This window comes from Prionailurus viverrinus, chromosome F2 (assembly GCF_022837055.1).
Source record: "Prionailurus viverrinus isolate Anna chromosome F2, UM_Priviv_1.0, whole genome shotgun sequence".
Lineage (NCBI taxonomy): Eukaryota > Metazoa > Chordata > Mammalia > Carnivora > Felidae > Prionailurus > Prionailurus viverrinus.
Genome location: NC_062578.1, coordinates 72,580,389 through 72,598,667, shown reverse-complemented (window position 1 = coordinate 72,598,667; position 18,279 = coordinate 72,580,389). Strand labels below are relative to the sequence as shown.

General features: G+C 45.4%; 1 protein-coding gene across 5 annotated transcripts in view; it reads left to right on the top strand.

Annotated features, from left to right (window-relative positions):
• ASAP1 (ArfGAP with SH3 domain, ankyrin repeat and PH domain 1) overlaps window positions 1-18,279 on the top strand; it is a 347,294-nt gene that overhangs the window by 158,804 nt on the left and 170,211 nt on the right. Inside the window, exons 1-2 of one of the 5 annotated variants that reach the window (XM_047842305.1) lie at window positions 2,513-2,720; window positions 3,317-3,723. The exons of 2 other annotated variants lie outside the window; for them this stretch is intronic. In XM_047842305.1, the coding sequence (XP_047698261.1) occupies window positions 3,715-3,723 (9 nt within the window). In that variant the 5' untranslated portion in view covers window positions 2,513-2,720; window positions 3,317-3,714. Of the gene's footprint in view, window positions 1-2,512; window positions 2,721-3,316; window positions 3,724-18,279 lie in introns of those variants that run through there. 2 more of the 5 variants (XM_047842307.1, XM_047842306.1) reach the window with 2 other exon arrangements.

Below are 18,279 nucleotides of genomic sequence, written 5' to 3'. Positions count from 1 at the left end.
TTAACATGGCCCTTTGATTTTTTTCAATGCAGGGAAAGTAAACGTTGAGCCTCAGTGAGAACCAGTCTTCTCAGAATCTCTTCCTTCCCTCGCTCAGAATTCATTGTTTGCCCAGCTGAGCTCCACCCCGATGGGGCCAGCTTCCTGCCCCCCTGACACCTCTGTGGATGCCATTTGTAGTTGGAGAGCTTACCTGCCGATTTCAGTGCGATGGGCCCACGAACGCCCACAGCTCTCAGTCAGTAGACACATCATGAGCCAAAGAAGACATTTATGTAATCTGGGGACAAATTTGGAAACTCCTGTGAGAAATCTCACAGAAACCCTTTCCAAATGTGAGCTAATGGCTGCCTTTTGTGGTGTTTTCTAAAGCATTTGAAAACCATTTCTGTATCTGTACTTCCTTTATTTCCACCCATCAGACTTTCCTTTCTGGTGCCATGTTGTCAGAGTTTGAGTACTGTGACACCAATTTTGGATATCTGTCATGAGAACACATGTTGCCTGCTTTGTGTGCATCTTTTTGGTTTTAAAATGATTTTGTTTTTGCTTACTGTTTTTTAATGTTTTATTTATTTTTGAGAGAGACAGAGCACATGTGGGGGAGGGGCAGACAGAGAGGGAGACACAGAATCCGAAGCAGGCTCCAGGCTCTGAGCTGTCCTCACAGAGCCCGACGCGGGGCTCGAACTCACTGACCATGAGATCATGACCTGAATCGAAGTCGGACGCTTAACTAGCTGAGCCACCCAGGCGCCCCTTTGCTTCATTTTTAAAGATGGGATTGTCTAAACATTTTTCCGTGTGGCAAAAATGGAATTGATGCTGGGAATTTGTTTTTGCTGTGTTGAATTGAATTTTCTGGGTCTTTGACCTCGACTGAACTTCGCTTTATCTTTTTTGTTGTCTTAAACTCACTGGACAGAGAGCTCTCGTGGGGTATACGGTCATCAGTGTGCTTCCCTTGCTGCCTGTAGACATGACCTCACTACCTCCTTACATCCTTGCTTCAGAGCGGTTGTCATCCGGGAGATGAATGGCCAGGCTGCGCGAGACAGAGACCGTTTACTTCCTCTTGCGCCCTGATCCTGCGTGGCAGCAGCTTCCTCAGTCTTATTCAGGTTCCCGTGGCTGGTGGTCCTCAGCCCCAGCAGGTATCACGACTCCTCCCTCTTGGAGCTTCTGATCCGGACAGGCTGGTATGGGCCCCCGGGTCTGCACAGAAAACCCTCACAGGCGGGCGAGTCTGGTGTGAAAGGGTGCAGGTGGGGCTTGGAGGGCAGTCCCCCCCCCCCCCCCGTGCACCAGCTAGGCCTCACAACGACGAAACATGGGTGAGGAGTTGGGAATGTTCCCTCCACCCTGGGACTGGCCTCCATCAGCAACGGGCAGGGGGCCTTCTACCCCCGGGCTCGGGCTCATTTCGTTCCCCGCCTCTGACACTGCCGCTCCTGGCGCCACCCACGAGCCTCACTCCCCATCCTTGTGCTTCTGCCCTTCGCCTTCTCTTGACTCCATTTCAGCCGCCTCATGGAGGAGAGTCACGCGTGCCGCCACAGAGCTTTTTCGTGAGCGCATGTTTCCGCTGTTGGCTCACCCAGACAAGTGCCGTATTCTTTGTTTTCCTCAGTTCGGGTTGGGCCTGCCACCCTGTTTGGTAAGAGGTCAGGTCAGGTGCTCACCCGAGACGTTCACAGCTGTGCCAGGTGTGGTCCCAGGAGGCCCAGTGGGGGGTCTGTCCAGGACTCATGCTGGCTTTTTTGTCATTTTCAGAGCCTCCTGTCGGTAACATGACCATCAGGTGTCTGCCAGCTCACCCTATGTATTTCATGATTGGGTGTAGTAGAAGAGACCCTAAATTTTGAGTTAAGATTTAAGAGTTAAAATCTTTCTGGGCTCAGCTTCCTCCTTTATAAAATGGGGGCTAAGGCAGCTTTTCTCCCAGTAATAAAGTGGAATGTATGTGAAATTGCTTTATAAACTATTACATAGAAAGAAGAGACTGTTGTTACAGCTGTAACAGTATGGTACCCCACCTTTTTATGCTGATGACTCCCTCCTCCCCCACCCTGCTTTATTGAGATATAATTGACATATAACACTGGGTAAGTTGAAGGTTTACAACACGGTGATTTTACATATGTATATAATGTTTGTCACAATAAGGTTAGTTAACACATCCATCACCTCACCTAGCTGTAAGTGTGTGTGTGTGTGGGGGGGGTGTGAAAACCTTTAAGTTCTGCTCTTTTAGCAACTTTCAAATAGGCAATTCCATATTCTTAACTATAGACACCACACTGTACATTATGTCCATAGAACTTTGTTATCTTACAACTGAGAGTTTATGGCCTCTGTCTCCCCACCCCAGACCCTCCCCCCCATTTTTTTTTTTTTTTTTTAAATGGGAACTGGGCTCTGGGAGTATGCTATGTCTAGGACACCATACCTTATTAATAGCAATGCCAGACCTAGAAGCCAGGCCCTCAGGGTTCTTTTTGTATCTTTTTTTCAGCACAGAGCATCGATTCATTCATAGAAGGTCTTGAGGCTGGATCTTTTTCTTTTCTTCAGAGCGGCCTGCTTGTTTTTTGGAACTTACCTCTTTCCTTGATTACTCTATCTTAGAATCTGTTCCCGGAGCCTCTGATGAACCTCAGACATTATCAGGACATTGACTTCTGTAAAAAAGGTAGCCAGTATCACCTTTTAGCTTGATTGTAAGTACCTGTCTCCCTTTCCAGTTCTTTTGTTCTAGAACTATTACCTAAAATTATTTATATTCCATATATATATGGAATGGTTCTTTTAGTAACTGTTCTATTTCTCAGAGTGAGCACTTAGCTCGGTGCATGCCCATGTTTCCAAAGTGCTTTCTGGCTCCTGTGCTGGCCACGAGGAGAGCTTTTGCACACAAGCGAGCCAGGATGTCTCAGGGGAACTGGTAATTGAGAGAGGGGTATTGACCTTGTGGTCATCAGTCTGAATGTGCCTAAGTGAGTAGCAGCCCAAAGCCATTACTGCTGCCTTCCAGGAATCTTTAATAAATGAATTAGTGGGCTTTCTGGGCTCTTGATGACCTGTGGAAAGCCTCATACAGGCTTCATTTGTTCACCCATTTATTTTCTTCCGTTGGGGCCTGAAATACAACCCCCTATGTGGAAATCTCCCAGCTATGGGTTTCAGAGCTCTTGGAACAGGAGGAGTAGTTGCCATTTGTGACTGTCTTCTGAGCGCTAGGAGCTTTGTACGCTCGCTAATTTCATTCTCTCTAAAACTGTAGAGGTGGTTATAATTATACCTTCGTATTTCACAGACGAAGCCACGGAGTCTAAGTTAACAACAACAACAAAAAAACAGCTTAAGATCACCCAGCTACAAAGTACACAGTATTTTAATATGGACCTATAGTGTGAAGAATCTGTTCTACTACGTCCCTCTTCCAAGTGAAGGGCAGGGAACTATGGAGAAAAGAGAGGTTCACTGGCCATTTCTACCCTTAAGTGTGGGGGAAAGAAGAATCACACTAGGCCAACGAGGAGGACTTTAAGAGCTCCATCTGACTCCTTTGGTTCCTTTCAGCAAATATCTGCTCTGTGCCTGGTACTGTGCTGAGGGGAAGAAGCGTGTTGCCATTCACTTCTCTTGGTCCCAAGGAAATGGACTCCTGTTGATCAGACTCGATCAAGTAAAACGGTACATCATCGGGTGTTAATGCCCAAGGTACATCCCTGACAGTGAGTGCTCCGGGAGGTAGTGGGAAGAGAGAAGTTGCCGTATCAAATTGATCTTCTTTGGCACAAGGAGGAGATTGAGCATCCCTTTTACTGTTCTCCACCTAAGAAACTTATTAGGCATACTTAAAAGGTAAATGATGGTTCAAGGTAGATTGAGGGATCCAGTGCATGGGTCTAGACCAGAAACCACAGCTTCCTGATTTCTGCAGCCTGCTTCTCTGTCAACTAGGTTTTATCTTCTCTCTGCCAAAGAACCCACCCTCCTCATTTCTGCACTGTTGGCCCATAAAACAATGATGTCACCATGAACAGATGAAGTGAAGACGCGCCCTCTGGGAAAGGAACTCAAGATGCCAGCAGGGCCCATCTTCCATGCCTCGGTGACAGGCACGTCCCTCCGTCCATCTGCAGAGTAACCACACTCTGGCACCCTCTCATAGTCAAGGCCTGCCTCTCTGACCTGGTTCTTTTCAAGGGTGGGGGTCAGTACGAGCAGGGAGGTGCGCACTAGCACGAGAAGAATGAAGCAGTGATAGGGCTGATGGTGCTATAGGTTATAGAGCTTTATATGCGAAAGGAATTTAGGCAGCATTTCCCTTTTTCAGATGCAGAAACTCAGCATCAGCACAGATTAAGGCCTGCAAGATCTCACAGCAAGTTAGAGGCTGAGCCAGGACTAGACCCCAGGTCTCTTCACTGGAAGGCTCAAGTTGTGTGCCTGCCCCTCCCTACCCCCCCCCCCCCCCCCACGTCCCCACTTCATCCCATCGGGGTGCTGGGGCTGACAGGATTCTGAACAAGTCTTAGGGGTCGGAATAATGAGCTCTGTGACGAGAGCACAAGTTCATAGGTTTCGTCCGTGTGACCGCCTGCACCTGCACAGGGCAGCGTGCACAACCCTGGTTGCACGTTACAATCACCTGGGGAGCTTGAGAAACGTGTGTGGGCCCCACCACAGCCCAGTTGAAACCACTCCTTGTCCTCCTGCAAGTATGACCTGTCTCACCTAAGATTGTCATCTTGCAGTGACATTGCAAGGTTTTCTCCAAGTGCCATCGGGAACCCCAGGGGTGCCAGTTAAGAAACAGACTCCGGGTCTCGTCTGCTTCTCCTGAGTACAACCTTCTGGTGTCAGGAGCTGGGCTTCTGCATCTGAAGCAAGTTCCCGGTGATTCTGATGCAAAACCAGTGTTCTGACATGGCGTATTTCCTTCTAGTCCGTCCTCCCTGGCCCCCCACTGGCCCCTCCTGACGCCTCCAACCACTCTGCTTCTGCTCCTTCCTTCTTCAGGGCCAGACCTGGAGGGGAGGAAAGCGGGCGTGACCTTGCCCTGGCAAGGCCTCTGAACTTCAAGGTTTTGTTTTTTTGTTTTTTTGTTTTTTTACATTGGTTTGGTTTTTCTCTTTCAAAAGGGAAAGAAATTTGCAATATAGGCTTTCTTTCATGTTAATTTTAAAACGATGAGTGATGATGACAACACTAAACTGAACCTTTTTTTTTTAAAGAAACTAGATCGATCCACTGGCCAGTGAGCAGTGGGATTGTGTCTTTCACCATTAGCTCATCCTTCTTTTGAGCTTTGTTTGTGAAGTTACCCTTTGCATCATCACTAGAAATACGGCTATCACTGGGCACTCAGCACTGACCTCAACATAGCAGAAAAAGTGTTTCCCACTTTCCTCTCAAAATACACAGGGATCCGACAGCGGTGATACTAGAAAAACATAATAGCCATTATTATCAATATTCTTGAAAAGAGAAGTGACAGTATTTCTCCCTTCTAAGTTTTTTCATTTCTAGCACATCTAAACCTTCACTCGACTGACTTTGTTCTTTCTGGCTCTAGGATTTCATATTGTACTTATTACAAAGCACACAAAATGGTTCTACTCTTGCTCTGTGCGATGCTATTCCACAGACAAAGAAAACACTTTAAATGAAGGACAAAAAGCCCCCCTCAGGAATGCACTTCTGCAGAATGCATTTCTGCCTGACATCTTTTGACACTTTAATTTTGAAAATTTCACATTTTTAAGGAAAAAAACTGCTTGTTTCCCCTCTTCAGATTTATCGTCTTCGGTATGAGGGTTCTCTTCGTGTTTGTGGCAATGGTCTTCTGCTTGCTTTCGGTGTTTTGTCTTCATATCATTAATTTTGTGTCAGGCGGTAAGGTCAGAGATGGGCTGAAGCATTTTAGCGTGGGGAAACCATGTTTAGAACTGTGGACTCGGGGACGTCCACTCTTCTCTTCCCAACCTTGCCACCATAAGTGACCCTTGTAACTGTGATCTAGAACCACGAATTCAGTCCTGTCTTTACATTGCTCTGGTGTCATATAAAGGTTTTGTGGTATCTATTCTAAAATATGTGCAATTTTGAAAAACCAGTGGATTTATTGCAGCAGGATACAGGGCACTTTATGATTTGGTTGGATTTTCTGGACATTGAGGACTGTGAAGCAAAGGTGAACGGGTCTGGGAAACAAGTGGGAAAGGGATATTTGAATTTTCAGATGACCTTTAGCAAGTTACTTAATTTTTCTAACTCTCTGCTCCTTCACTGTGAAACAAATCTAGCATCATTACTTCATCGGAAAGACTATTTAGGGACTGAGAATATTCATGTGAAGTGCTCGGCTCATAAGATTGAAGGTAGTAAGAGCAAGATGAGCTTGACAAATCTTGGTTGAATATGAGTCACCATCTGGAATCAACTCTCAGGCTTTGTAACACAGACCATTCTGTGACCAAGGGTCTGAATCTGTGCCTTGGGCAGCAGCAGTGGCCTTGTTTTGGTCGTTGTTGTTTTTCTGAAACGAATCAACTACTAGTTGTATAACGAACATTCGGGTGGGAAGGAGCCTATCCCCAGACCCTCAAGCACGCACCTGCCTCCAGTCGACCAAAACGGCGATGAACAAAGTAAAGAAGATAAAGTTAGGCCTGAAATAAATGGGCAAATAGCATCAGCTCATTCAACCTGTTAGTAACTTAGTATTTCTTGCCTTTTTTTCCTTTCCAGTATAAAGACTTTCAGTTTTATTCCCACAGGGATGTTGTGCATCATAAAAATAAGAAAGTGGCGGGGGAGGGGGGAATGAAAACCAAACAAAGTGGCACACAGTTGTTTTAAATATGAAACAGGGGGATGGTACACTAAATTTAGTAATTCAGGAGTGGAGACAATCATGTAAAAGTAGGTAGTTTCAATGGGGACCATTTTTTAATATGAAATCCAATAATGAAAGCAAGTTTAACTCCATGGATGATCAACCCAGTAGTTTCTGGTTTGTCTAGTTCCATTTAAAAAAATCTCGTGGCTTCTATCGTATTTCTGAAAGATGCAAAAATAGAAGACCAAGAAATATGGTGATGTGGGTTGGTAGGTGTTGGAAGCCTGATTTCTAAGTGAGATGAATAGCGTGAGCATCTGAGCTCTGCATGTAGAAATGGAAAAAATGCTACTGATTTTGTTCCCTCCCCTCTTTCTCCTTGAGGTGGTAAATATTCTTGTTACCAAGTCTTTAAGGTATAACTTCTTGGTAAAGAAAAACGAGTATTTTGCAGCCAAGTGGCATATAACAATGAAGTGCCTTTGTGACACATCATTATCATTTGTATTATTTTTTTAAAAGAGCAGAATGAGGCTGAAGATACGTAGGGGAAAACTGCCCGTTTGACACATGTGCTGAAGGATCCCCTTTCATCGGGTCTGGACCACTTGTCAGTAGGTAGCTTCTTAATCCTGCTAAGTGGGTGTTTTGGTTTTTTTTTAATGTTTATTTACTTTTGAGAGCGAGAGACAGTGCAAGCAGGGGAGGGGCAGAGAGAGGGAGACACAGAATCTAAAGCTGGTTCCAGGCTCTGAGCTGCCAGCCACAGAGCCCGCCGCCGGGCTCGAACCCACAAACTCTGAGGTGATGACCTGAGCCAAAGCCAGATGCTCAACCCATCAAGCCACCCAGGCACCCCGATCCTGCTAAGCCTTAAGAACAGCCTCACTCAGGGTGGGAAGAAGGGGGACTGGGCAGTGAGGAGGTTTGCTGCTCACAGGGCAGGTGGGACAAGTCCCTACAGCCTGGCAGCTGGCTCTGCGGGTTGGTGAGGGTGTCCAGGGGACCAGGAGAAGCAGTTCTTGGCGATGGGCAGTGTGATCCTCAAACTGCCATCAGGAGGCACAGGAGCCTGTGGAAGGGACAGTGATTTGTTTGGCCAGGCAAACTGGTGGATACTTGTTTTCTGTGTTGGTGACTCATCTGGAGCTGTGAGATGAAGGACTCTTTGGATGTTGGTTTATAGGAGAGCTTTCCATTGCCAACAAGGGAGATTCAGGTCAGTCACTAGGAAACAGTAATTTGAACAGACCAGAAAATGACTTTTAAAGGCAGAGAGCGACACCAGAGTAAACTCTGTAGCTCTGGCTTAAGCATTGTTTTTTTTCTCCCAGCAACTTCTACCTGCTGGCAAAAATGACCTCCCTAAGGCTACTCTGTGTTGTTGGTTTCTTTTGTTTTTTAAACCCAGATGTCAGGACCAGATTGCCTTCTCCCAAAGAAATAGGGTGAAGATCGGGCCTAGTCCATTTAATTTTTATACATGTTTGAGTTGAAAGAATCTCTTTATTCACATAAAGTGAGATATCAAAATGGAAAGCTTTTTGACTTGTGTAAGAAACTTGTCTGTAAAACTGGTTATCCAATTAGCCTTTTTCACAAGGGAAGTTATTTCCTTATACTTGTATGTACGGAGCTGTTTCTGTGTTAAAGATCACAAAGATAGAATTGAAAGAATGTTAAAATCAGGCAGCATCCAAAGTGCAAGGGACTTCAGAAATATTCTGGACAGATGTAGATCATCCTGCATTAGTGGGTCATGGAATGAATTTAGTGTTCTCTTTACTAAAAAACCGTTTGATCTTATGGGAGAGGAAAGCCTGAGTCCAAATAGGGGAGTGATTTAGTTTAGGCTTTTTGTCTTAGATGTTTGAGAACTACTTACACTTTGAAGTAACGCCTCAAAATACCGAGTCTTGGGTACTTGGAACGCACATTTGCCCTCCCCGTCCACTCCAGAGATCAGTGATGCAACAGTTAAACATAACCCTACCCTGACATGGGTGCCGAGTCTGCTCTTACAACCAGCAGCCCCCACCTTTATGTACCTTCCTGCTCGGCCCAAGACAGTGACTCAGCTGGTAGTGACCCTGAGGCCGCCACCACCGTCTGGGTAGAGTCCTGTCTTCCCTCAGGAAGCAGATACCTCCAGTGCACAGGGGAAAGAGCCAGTTGCGTGCAGTTATCCCACCTGGAGGCTGCGAGGATCCCCACGTGTAGGTGAGACGCGGAGGGCACTTCCCTAGATGGCATGCAGGTCCTCAGCTGCACCTAGTGTTCAGCACACAGGTTCAACAGCCTTGTTTTCTTTCCTGCTGTTGTCCCTCCGAGCGTATGTAAACAGCCATTTGAACTGTCGCTACCTGTATTCCCAGGACATCCTGTTAGCCGTGTTTTTGTCCGCTTCCTTGCTGCTAGAGGTACACTCGAGGTCACGCAGTGGCTATTTTATTTGGAGGCCATATCACAGAAATCCGCACTGGCATTCTGTCTCTGGCTGTGTGGGTAATTCTGAAAACCTTGGATTTTACTTTCAAATTCATCCACAGCTGAACCAGGCTCTGCCTTTTTCCTAAGTCTCAAGAATGCATCCCAGACAAAAGGCCAACTTCAGTTGACCTTAATTCTCCCTCTGCGGCATTCCTTTATTTCTGTGTGTTTGAAATTCAAGGCCTGTTCTGGTTTCAAGTACACTTTTTTAAAAGTCTAAAACAGAAATGTATTATTGGACCGATAATGCCTCATGGAGGCCAATAATGGTTTTATGTACAAGCCACAGTACTTTTTTTGTTAGTGGTTTAAGTGCCTTTGACTGTTCTTTCTCCTCCTTCCCCCCCTTCTCCCTCAGGTTTCTGGAATCATGCTAAGTAACTCGATATTGCTCTTGTCCTGCGTAATGTAAGCTAGCATTGGCAAAACTGTTGGGGCAACGCTTTGGGGGAAAGTGTGGAGTTTAACAGTAGTAGAATTCTGCAGACACTGCAAATGATTCTTGAACTGCAGAATTATCAAGAAGCTTGAATGCTTCCCCCCTCTTCCCAAATTTAGTATACCAACAATAATGAATTTTTTTCAATATTTGGAGAGTAAAGATCACCCATGATCCCACTACCTTAACTGTTTTTAGTTATTACTCTTCAATCTTCGTTGCCACTTCAAATTTTACTTTTTTACTTTATTGAATAGTGCAAAGATTGCCCTATAGTTTTTGTCTCCATTATTTTAAGGGCCACATAATAGCATCATCCCATAGATGTTTCTTAATTTACTAAGCCATTTCAGTGTCATTTGGTCTTTAGAGATTGCCTGCATTTTAGCTGAGACCATGAGTGCATTAATCCACTTCTTTGAGTCATTAGCCACTTGTCCCCTATCGAGTGATCTCTTTGGGATGCTTTCCCAGAAGTGAGATTCTTGGGCACAGGGGATGGAGAGCCATCTTTTGGAACTTGAGCTGCCATATTGCTGTGTCAAAGTGTTGTGCAGCCCCACCAGTCACAAAGTAGGATGGTTTTTGGAAAGACCAGTCTCATAGCTGCTCTGGCTGGCTCCCAGCTAGTGGCTTCCTGGAGGTCTCTCTCTCTCTGTCTTTCTCTCTCTCAGGCCTCTCCTTTGACAGACTCCATAGGAGACGGTTTTCCCTAAGGAGAAAATTTGTCTGAGCTCACTGCTCTTGCGAGGGAAGTGTATCCTACCCAAAGGGCATAAGAAGTCTGTTCCCCCGCCCCCCCCCAATCCCCCCTACCGACCTCATTGTTTCTGTAAGGATGGAGTACATGCAATTTATTTATCAACGTCAAGTTAGATTTTTATTTTTATTGAGAAGAGTGTTCTGCCTAGATACCAGAATGGTTGAGGGCCAGGCTGTGGAATTAGGGTCTCTGGGTTTGACTTCCAGCTCCCCATGGTGGCTGTGGGTAGGGCGCTCGGCCTTTCTGTTCTAATCGTGCCCATCGAGTTAGGCTAGTGGGAGGATTTGATCTGATCCTCCGTCTAAAGTGCTTAGCATTGGGTCTTGTAAAGACTATTGGGTAAGTGTTAGCTGTCAGTATTCTGTCAGGGCACACCATTTCTTTCCCTGCTCCTCAGTCCGCGAATTACTTGAGTACTATAGCTATTATGAATTCCTTTTCTTTAAATTCTAGTAGCCCCAGGAGCTGATGGGGGCTGACTGTGGGCTTTGTTTTAGCAGTGGACTCTGTGCTCTCTACTGGTTTTGCAAGGGTTTTCGCAACCAGAGTGTACGAAAGGGGCTGACTGTGCTTCTTCTCTGTTGGGAGGGTGGCTGCCTGGGTTCTGGAGCCTGTAGGAGGTGCTTAAGATACGGTTGATGAGTGATACATTCTGAAAGGTCAAAGAACTGTGGTTGTTAGCCTTTCTGTTCCATTGCTTACCCCTCCACTCCTTCCCTCTATTCTCTCCTTCAGGAACTTGACTGGATTAGCCTTGGACCCTCGCATCCATCTTCATTGTCTCTAATTATCCTACTTTTTCTGTGCTTCATTCTTGAGATAATTTCATCAGGTGTATCTTTCAGTTCACTAATTTTCTTATTAGCTATAGATGATATTTAACCATTCCTTTGATACTTTTTTTTTTGGAAGATCTGTTTAGTATTTTTTTCACATCTGTCAGTTTTATTATTGTTTTATTATTTTGAGAGAGAGAGAGAGAGAGAGAGAGAGAGAGAGAGAGAGAGAGAGCATGAGCAGGGAAAAGGGACAGAGAGAGAGAAAGAGAGAATCCCAAGCAAGCTTCATGCTCACAGACGGCTCATGACCCTGGGATCATGACCTGAGCCCAAACCAAAAGTCAGACACTCAACTGACTGAGCCACAAGGCACCCCATTCTTCTCTCATTTTTATTCTTATTTTAGATCTTTTCTTTTTACAAATTGTGTAATCTGATAATTTATATAGTTCAAATTCTTAGGGAAATTTGTTTTTTCTGTTTTTCACATCGGTTGGTTCTTACTCATGGTGGATTGTTTTCTTTTATGTTTTTGTGTTTGGGAAAGGTAATCTCATTATCAGGAAGGCTTTGTCGCTGGGTGGTTAGGACAGCCTAATTGGAGTCCTTATGCTCCAGAGTGGTTTTACATTTGATTCTCCTGGGCTGCTTCCAGCTCCAGAGCATTTTCTCAAATTTAATTATAAAACATTTTCTAAGACTTCAAACTTACTGAGGGTGCCTGGGTGGCTCAGTCGGGTTGAGTATCCAACTCTTGATTTCAGCTCAAGTCATGATCTCATGGCTCCTGGGATCGAGCCGTGGAATCTGGTTGGGATTGTGTCTCTCTCTCTTTCTGCCCCTCCCCAGCTAACATGTACATGCGCTCTTGAAATAAATAGATAGATAGATAGATAGATAGATAGATAGATAGATAGATAGAAAGAAAGATAGATAGATAGATAGATAGATAGATAGATAGATAGGTCTCAAACTTACTGAGAGTAGCAGGCACAGCTCACAGAGCTCCCCACCGCCACCATCTGAGATTGAGTTGCTGACATGACACCTGCCACCCCGGAATCACTTTTCAGCTCAAGAGACCTCGTAACACGCAGGTGCAATCGCTCACCAGGACTTTTGTCATTTCGGAGGAGGCTTCCCTGCCACCCACAGCCTAGACACAGACAGGCCAGCCTTCTTTCATCTCCCTGTGCCAGTGGGTAGAGTTTTCTTTCCTGCAGGTCGTCCACTCATTGATGTTAGAGCCCCTCGAGGAGTCCAGCTTGGGGAGGGAGTACACCTCTCCACCTCTCCTCTCTTCCTGTCTCTACATGGGTGTTGAAACCCAAGCCCCGCCAAGGTTACCAAGAAATGGCGAAGCCTCCCAGGCCCTTGGCAGAATTGGCTCACGCTTTTACTGCTCTGGTCTTTTCCTCTTTTCATTTCTTCCTTTCTTGCAAGTTCACTGTGGGTGCTAGTCATACTTATCCAGAAGCCATACTGTTAGAAGTCCTTCTTTCCTTTTTAATTTGTATTGGGGAAAGTAGAGGGAACTCCCTTCCAAATCCTGATTACTTGATTGTTCACATCTAGAAACATTTCTGAACATCTTCTGTTATTCTTCCTGTGCTGGGTACTCTGGGGAACGGTGGAGGAAACAAGACTTGACCCCTGTCACAATTCTTATTTAAAGCCACCAGTGGCTTTCTTTTGCCTTGAGAAAAGGGCCAGATCCTTGGCCCGGATCACAGTGTTCTTTGAAAGATCACCCCCCGCCTTTTTTTTTTTTAACCCTTCCCCTTACACACCAGGATTCTAGTCCCCGTAGCCCCTCCTTCTGGTGCTTGACCCTCTTTCTTAAAATGCCCTTCCTTTCCTTTGATGCTTGGAGAACATTCACTCTCCAAAGCCAGGTGAAACACCACCTTCTCTCTCCGGGACAGTCCCCCTGCCCTCTGAAGCAAGGCTCCTAGAGGCCTTTGTGTTTAGTTATTATCTTAGGCCATCATTCCGTTCACTTGTGCTGTACCAATACGGTCACCACCTGGTGGGTTTCTGGAAGGCAAGGATTTACCTTTTATCATGCTGGTGTTCAGAGGGAAGGGCAAGCACATCGCTTAACATATACTAAGTACCTAATAAATTCCTGAATGAAATGCAGTATTTGTGTGGATGAATAGCTAAATAACAATTCAAGAACTACAGTTATTATAGTAAGAAATTCAAGAATTACAATTATTATAGTTTTAAAAAAGTGACTTAAAGAACCATTGTTTTCTAGTATCTTTTTTTTTATTGTTTATTTTTCAGAGGCAGAGAGAGAGAGCATGTACGCATGAGCACAGGGTAGGGGCAGAGAGAGAGGGAGGCAGAGAATCCCAAGCAGGCTCCCCACTGTCAGCACAGAGACCAACACAGGGCTTGATCTCACGAACCGTGTGATCATAATATGAGCCAAAATCAAGAGTCAGATACTTAACTGACTGAGCCACCCAGGCATCCCCAGTATTTTTTTTTTTTTTTTTTTTGAGAGAGAGTGGGTATGCACACATGCATGGAAGCAGGAAAGAAGGGCGGGGGGGGGGGCGGTGGGGAGAGAGAGAGAGAGAGAGGGAGAATATCTTAAGCAGGCTCCACGCCCAGCACAGAGCCTGACTTGGGGCTCAATCTCATGACCATGAGATCATGACCTGAGCCAAAATCAAGAGTGGGACACTTAACCGACTGAGCCACCAGGCATCCCCCATTGTTTTCCAGTATTGAAGAGGGAGGAACTACATAGACTGGCCGACCAGGGGTGGCACTTGGCCCAGTTCTCCAATCACTGCTGGTCTCCCACTAGGGGTGCAAGGAGAGAGTCAAGTCAGCACTTAGGGGCAGCACGGCCTTTACTGACTAAGGAGCTGGGTGGGCCTGGGAACCATGTCTGCCATGTGAGGTGCTGGTGATCATGAGACTGTCTAGGCCTGCAGTGTCTTCCACAGGGAAACGTGGAAGGAGCAGGTGCAATGAGGACCTCAGCAGTTTTCTCCCATAAGTTAAGAGACCTGGTTGTTGAATCTTGCTGTCTGGCGAGCATTCCTGATATGATTTGCCTTTAGGTTAAGCCCAGCCCCAGTATGCTCAAGTCTCATTGTCTTCTCTCCCCATACGTGGAGGGACGCTAAAGAAATGTGTGTGACTCTGTTTACCCCATACCATATCACCTCCTGGTCATGGTCAGGAATCCTCTGCCTTTTCCAGTTGTTGTGGTTTTTTCCTTCTGTCCAGTTTTAACGGGGGCTGGAATGTCACGGATGTCAGCGTCTGCAGCACAGGGGATGAGCAAGAAGGGCAGGTCTGAGAATCCTAGGGCTGCCGTGTTTCTACCTGTGCAGCCATAAACAGGCTGCTTTAGCTTCTCTGAACCCATTCCCTTATATATGAAATCATGAATCATGCCTACACTGCAAGGCTCTTGAAAAAGAAAAAAGATGGTGACCTGTGTCACACGTCTGTGTGTATGTGTCTGCTTCATAGAAGACACTCAAATTGGAAAGTTATTATTCACGTGTAACGCAAATAAGCCCTAGGCTTTGGAGCAAGGCATTGCTGAACTCGGTTCTCTGATCATGCTACTTAATGGCTCTGTGATCCATAGAGGTTAATGATGCTGCATGGGCTTCTTCTGAGATGCAAGTCAGTAACCAAGAACACCATTCTACTCAGGCCCTAGAGAACAGAGGCCCGCTTAGACTTACTCGAAAGTGGTGGTCGTGGGAGTTAGTTCCCGACCGCCTCATGATCTGTGTCGGCGATGGCTCATGTTTTGTATTTACGTGTTTCCTTCTCCTCACACTGTCGCCTGGCCTGGACTTGCCTGGGCTTCAGAGGTCTCTTCTCTGTGGCTCAGCCAGTGTGTCTGTTCATTAATGCTTGTACACCTAGCCCATTATGGCTTCTCCTCCAGCTCATTTTCTTTTCTTTTTTCTAGTTCAAATTCCGGAGGGTCAGATCTGATTGGCCCAGCTCATGTCTCTTTTCCCCAACCATATCATGGGTTGCTGGGGAGTCCTTGGATCAGGCCACCTTCCCCGACCCAGTTAGCAATAGCTAGAGGAAAAGTGTGGTCCTTTGCTGTAAAACCTGGCGATCTCTTACCTCATCTTTTGAGTTGGGGCTTTTTGAGGGCAGGTGTTGTGGTCCACACACATAAGCAGATACTATATGCCAAGTAAATGGGAGCCATTCGTATTAATAAACATGTTAGGTATTGGTGGGGGGCTCTTTTTCTGTGTTTCTGTGTTGTACAAAAGTGGAATTATTCTTGAGGCAAAGGGTTAAGGATAACTTTCGGTTTCAGGAGCTATTTCTTCCCTCTTGATGCAAGGCAGACCTTTGGTTGGAATGTAACAAACTCTGGGACAATGAGTCAAGACTTCCACTGGTTTGCATTTTTCATTAGCGTGTCATTCAAGGAAATCCTGGCTTTTGGGTCATGGAACAGGCCTCTCTGTTTATCCTTCTGCAGAAGTAAAATATTTGAAGCATTTAATAATACCTCCAAAGATAAACTTGTATTTGAGGTCTGTTCTCCTAGAACTTTGGGGGGAGAATTTTCAATGGAACCTATTTTAGGAATACTTTCAAAATTTTGTGATGGCCTTTACTCCAGCATGGATCATGGAACGGGAGGGGTTCTTACAGTCTAAATATTAGTTAAAGGCATTTGAGAAACTAAGAATTCCAGCCCACATTCAAAGACTGCTTTCTTCGTACTGAATAAAGAATCGTTTTCCATCCCAAGTGTTTTCTGAAAAGGACAGTGAATAAACCTTCTGTAAGTTACCTGAAATCCCACATGTATTTTTTTTTTCTTTAAAGCAAAACTAGGAACATGAAGACAATCTATAAAATACATATTTTTCTCACATGCTGGTTGTTTGCTAATGAGAAAAGTATCCCTCATGTATATTCTCCTCGTCTGGCGGTTATTTTTATTTTTGGAGCATGTTGTCTTTTCATTTTTGCTGTCATTCTGAAGTTCATCTTTTTCCTTTTTACCTGTTCACCATACTCATTTATTCATTCTACAAGTGTTTGCCGTATACATACAATATGTAAGAATTATGGTAAGTACTGGAGGTTGGCTGTCAGTCGCCCTGGAACTAAGAAAGAACAAAAACTGAGGGAGGGAGATCCTTAACTATAACCTCCCTCCTCTAGAATGTCCCCACCCCAAGGCCTGGCCCCCTCCACACATACCGTTTGTATGAACTCTTGAGGTGTCAGACATTCCTATTCTGTGTCAGCCATGTGGATGCCTCAGGGGTCCACCTGAGGGGTTGTCAGCCCTTGACTTAGACCCAAGTGGGTTAGACATACTGTGTGCGAGGTCTTGCTGGCAGTCCTTTCTCACAGTCAGAGATGCCCTGGGTTCCCCCAAGCCTTCCCTGACCCCCATGCTCACGAAGCCCCCAATCCTGGTGTTTCTCAAGCACCCCACCACTCTGCACCTCTGTTCTTGCTCTTCCTTAAACTTACCTCCTAGAGGAAAGGTTGAATTTTATGGGGTGGTTAAGTCATCCTGTTAAGTGAAAGTGGCCTGAAAGTGGGAGGATACCCTTGAAAATTGCCTAGAAAGGACCATGTTCTCGGCCAGCACATCGACTGTCATGTTTTCCTTCCAGTGCGTTGTTTGTTCTTTTGAGCACCGAAGTGGTCGGTTCGCATTTAGAGGCTGTGACGTCATAAGTGCACATATACACATATGCATACATACACGTGTTCAAACGCTAGACTCCCAAGCTGGTGAGATCCTTGGAATACACCGGCTGCAGGAACTAAGGGATCTGTCTTCCTCAGTCTCCCCCGCCCAGGTGGGGTTCATGTGAAGTACACTTTTTAACTAGTAATTCCTCTCCCACTCCCACACTTTTTTCTGAATACATACGCATACAATTGAATCAGTGTGGTTTATATTTCTGCATGACTTTCCTTGAGGAGAGGGAGACCCTAAGAGACCTTGAATTTTCCTGAAAGCATTTTATCTTGAAGGGGTAAAAGCAGATTTGGCTTTATGTACCAAAATGTAGTTTACGTTTGTTTTAATGTGAAGCTGTTTCCCCCCACAAATCTCCAGTGCCTTGGAAAGAGGCTCATGTCCACCCTGTGGCGCTGTATGCCTCTGGCATACCTCTGTTCATAATGCAGTACATTGGTTGGGGGCAGTGGGTGGTTCAGCACATAGAGACCCCGCGGGTCCCCACAGAGGCCTAATTGGCCCATGTTTCATACATACATGGGGTCATCCCAGCATCTTTCACATCCACTGGGCTTCCAGACAAGGACCATAAGTACCATCTGGGGCCCTTCTGGAACTCCAGTTGAATCTTGATTAAGAGAAAAGCAGTGGGAGTAAGAGACACAAATGGGTTTGGTCCTGGTGTTCAACTGTCCTGGGTGAACTTAGGCAAGTCACTTAACCCCTCAGGATTTCCGGTTTTTGTTTTGTTTTAAAATATAGTATGACAGCTAGAATATGAAATCTCTGAGGTCTTCCCAGCTCTGCAGTCAAGTGAAATAGGAACTTTTGGCCATTAGAACTAGGGAAAAGCGGCAGAAGCATCGTTGGCAGAGAGATTAGCTGAATTGCACTGGACGCGTGAGAAGCAGAAGGCTCAACACCTGGTCACACAAAGCTCATACTCTCGTGGCCCGGCAAGATGGACGACCCTTTCGAATAATCAGAGATGGTCTGTGATTTGGCAGGAAGAGCCTGTGTTAACACGATGTGTACACTGTGTCCAATTTTACTTGTTTAACCAAGTGGTCTTTACACTTATAAAGACCTTACAGACCTTCTATTGTCACAGAAATAACAAGAAACATTAGGAATGTCTACTGAATGAGAAGAAAATAATGAATTCTTGGGTCTTTTTTTTTTTTTTATTCGCTAACTGGACAACACATAATAAACAGCGTTGGTTGGCCTTTT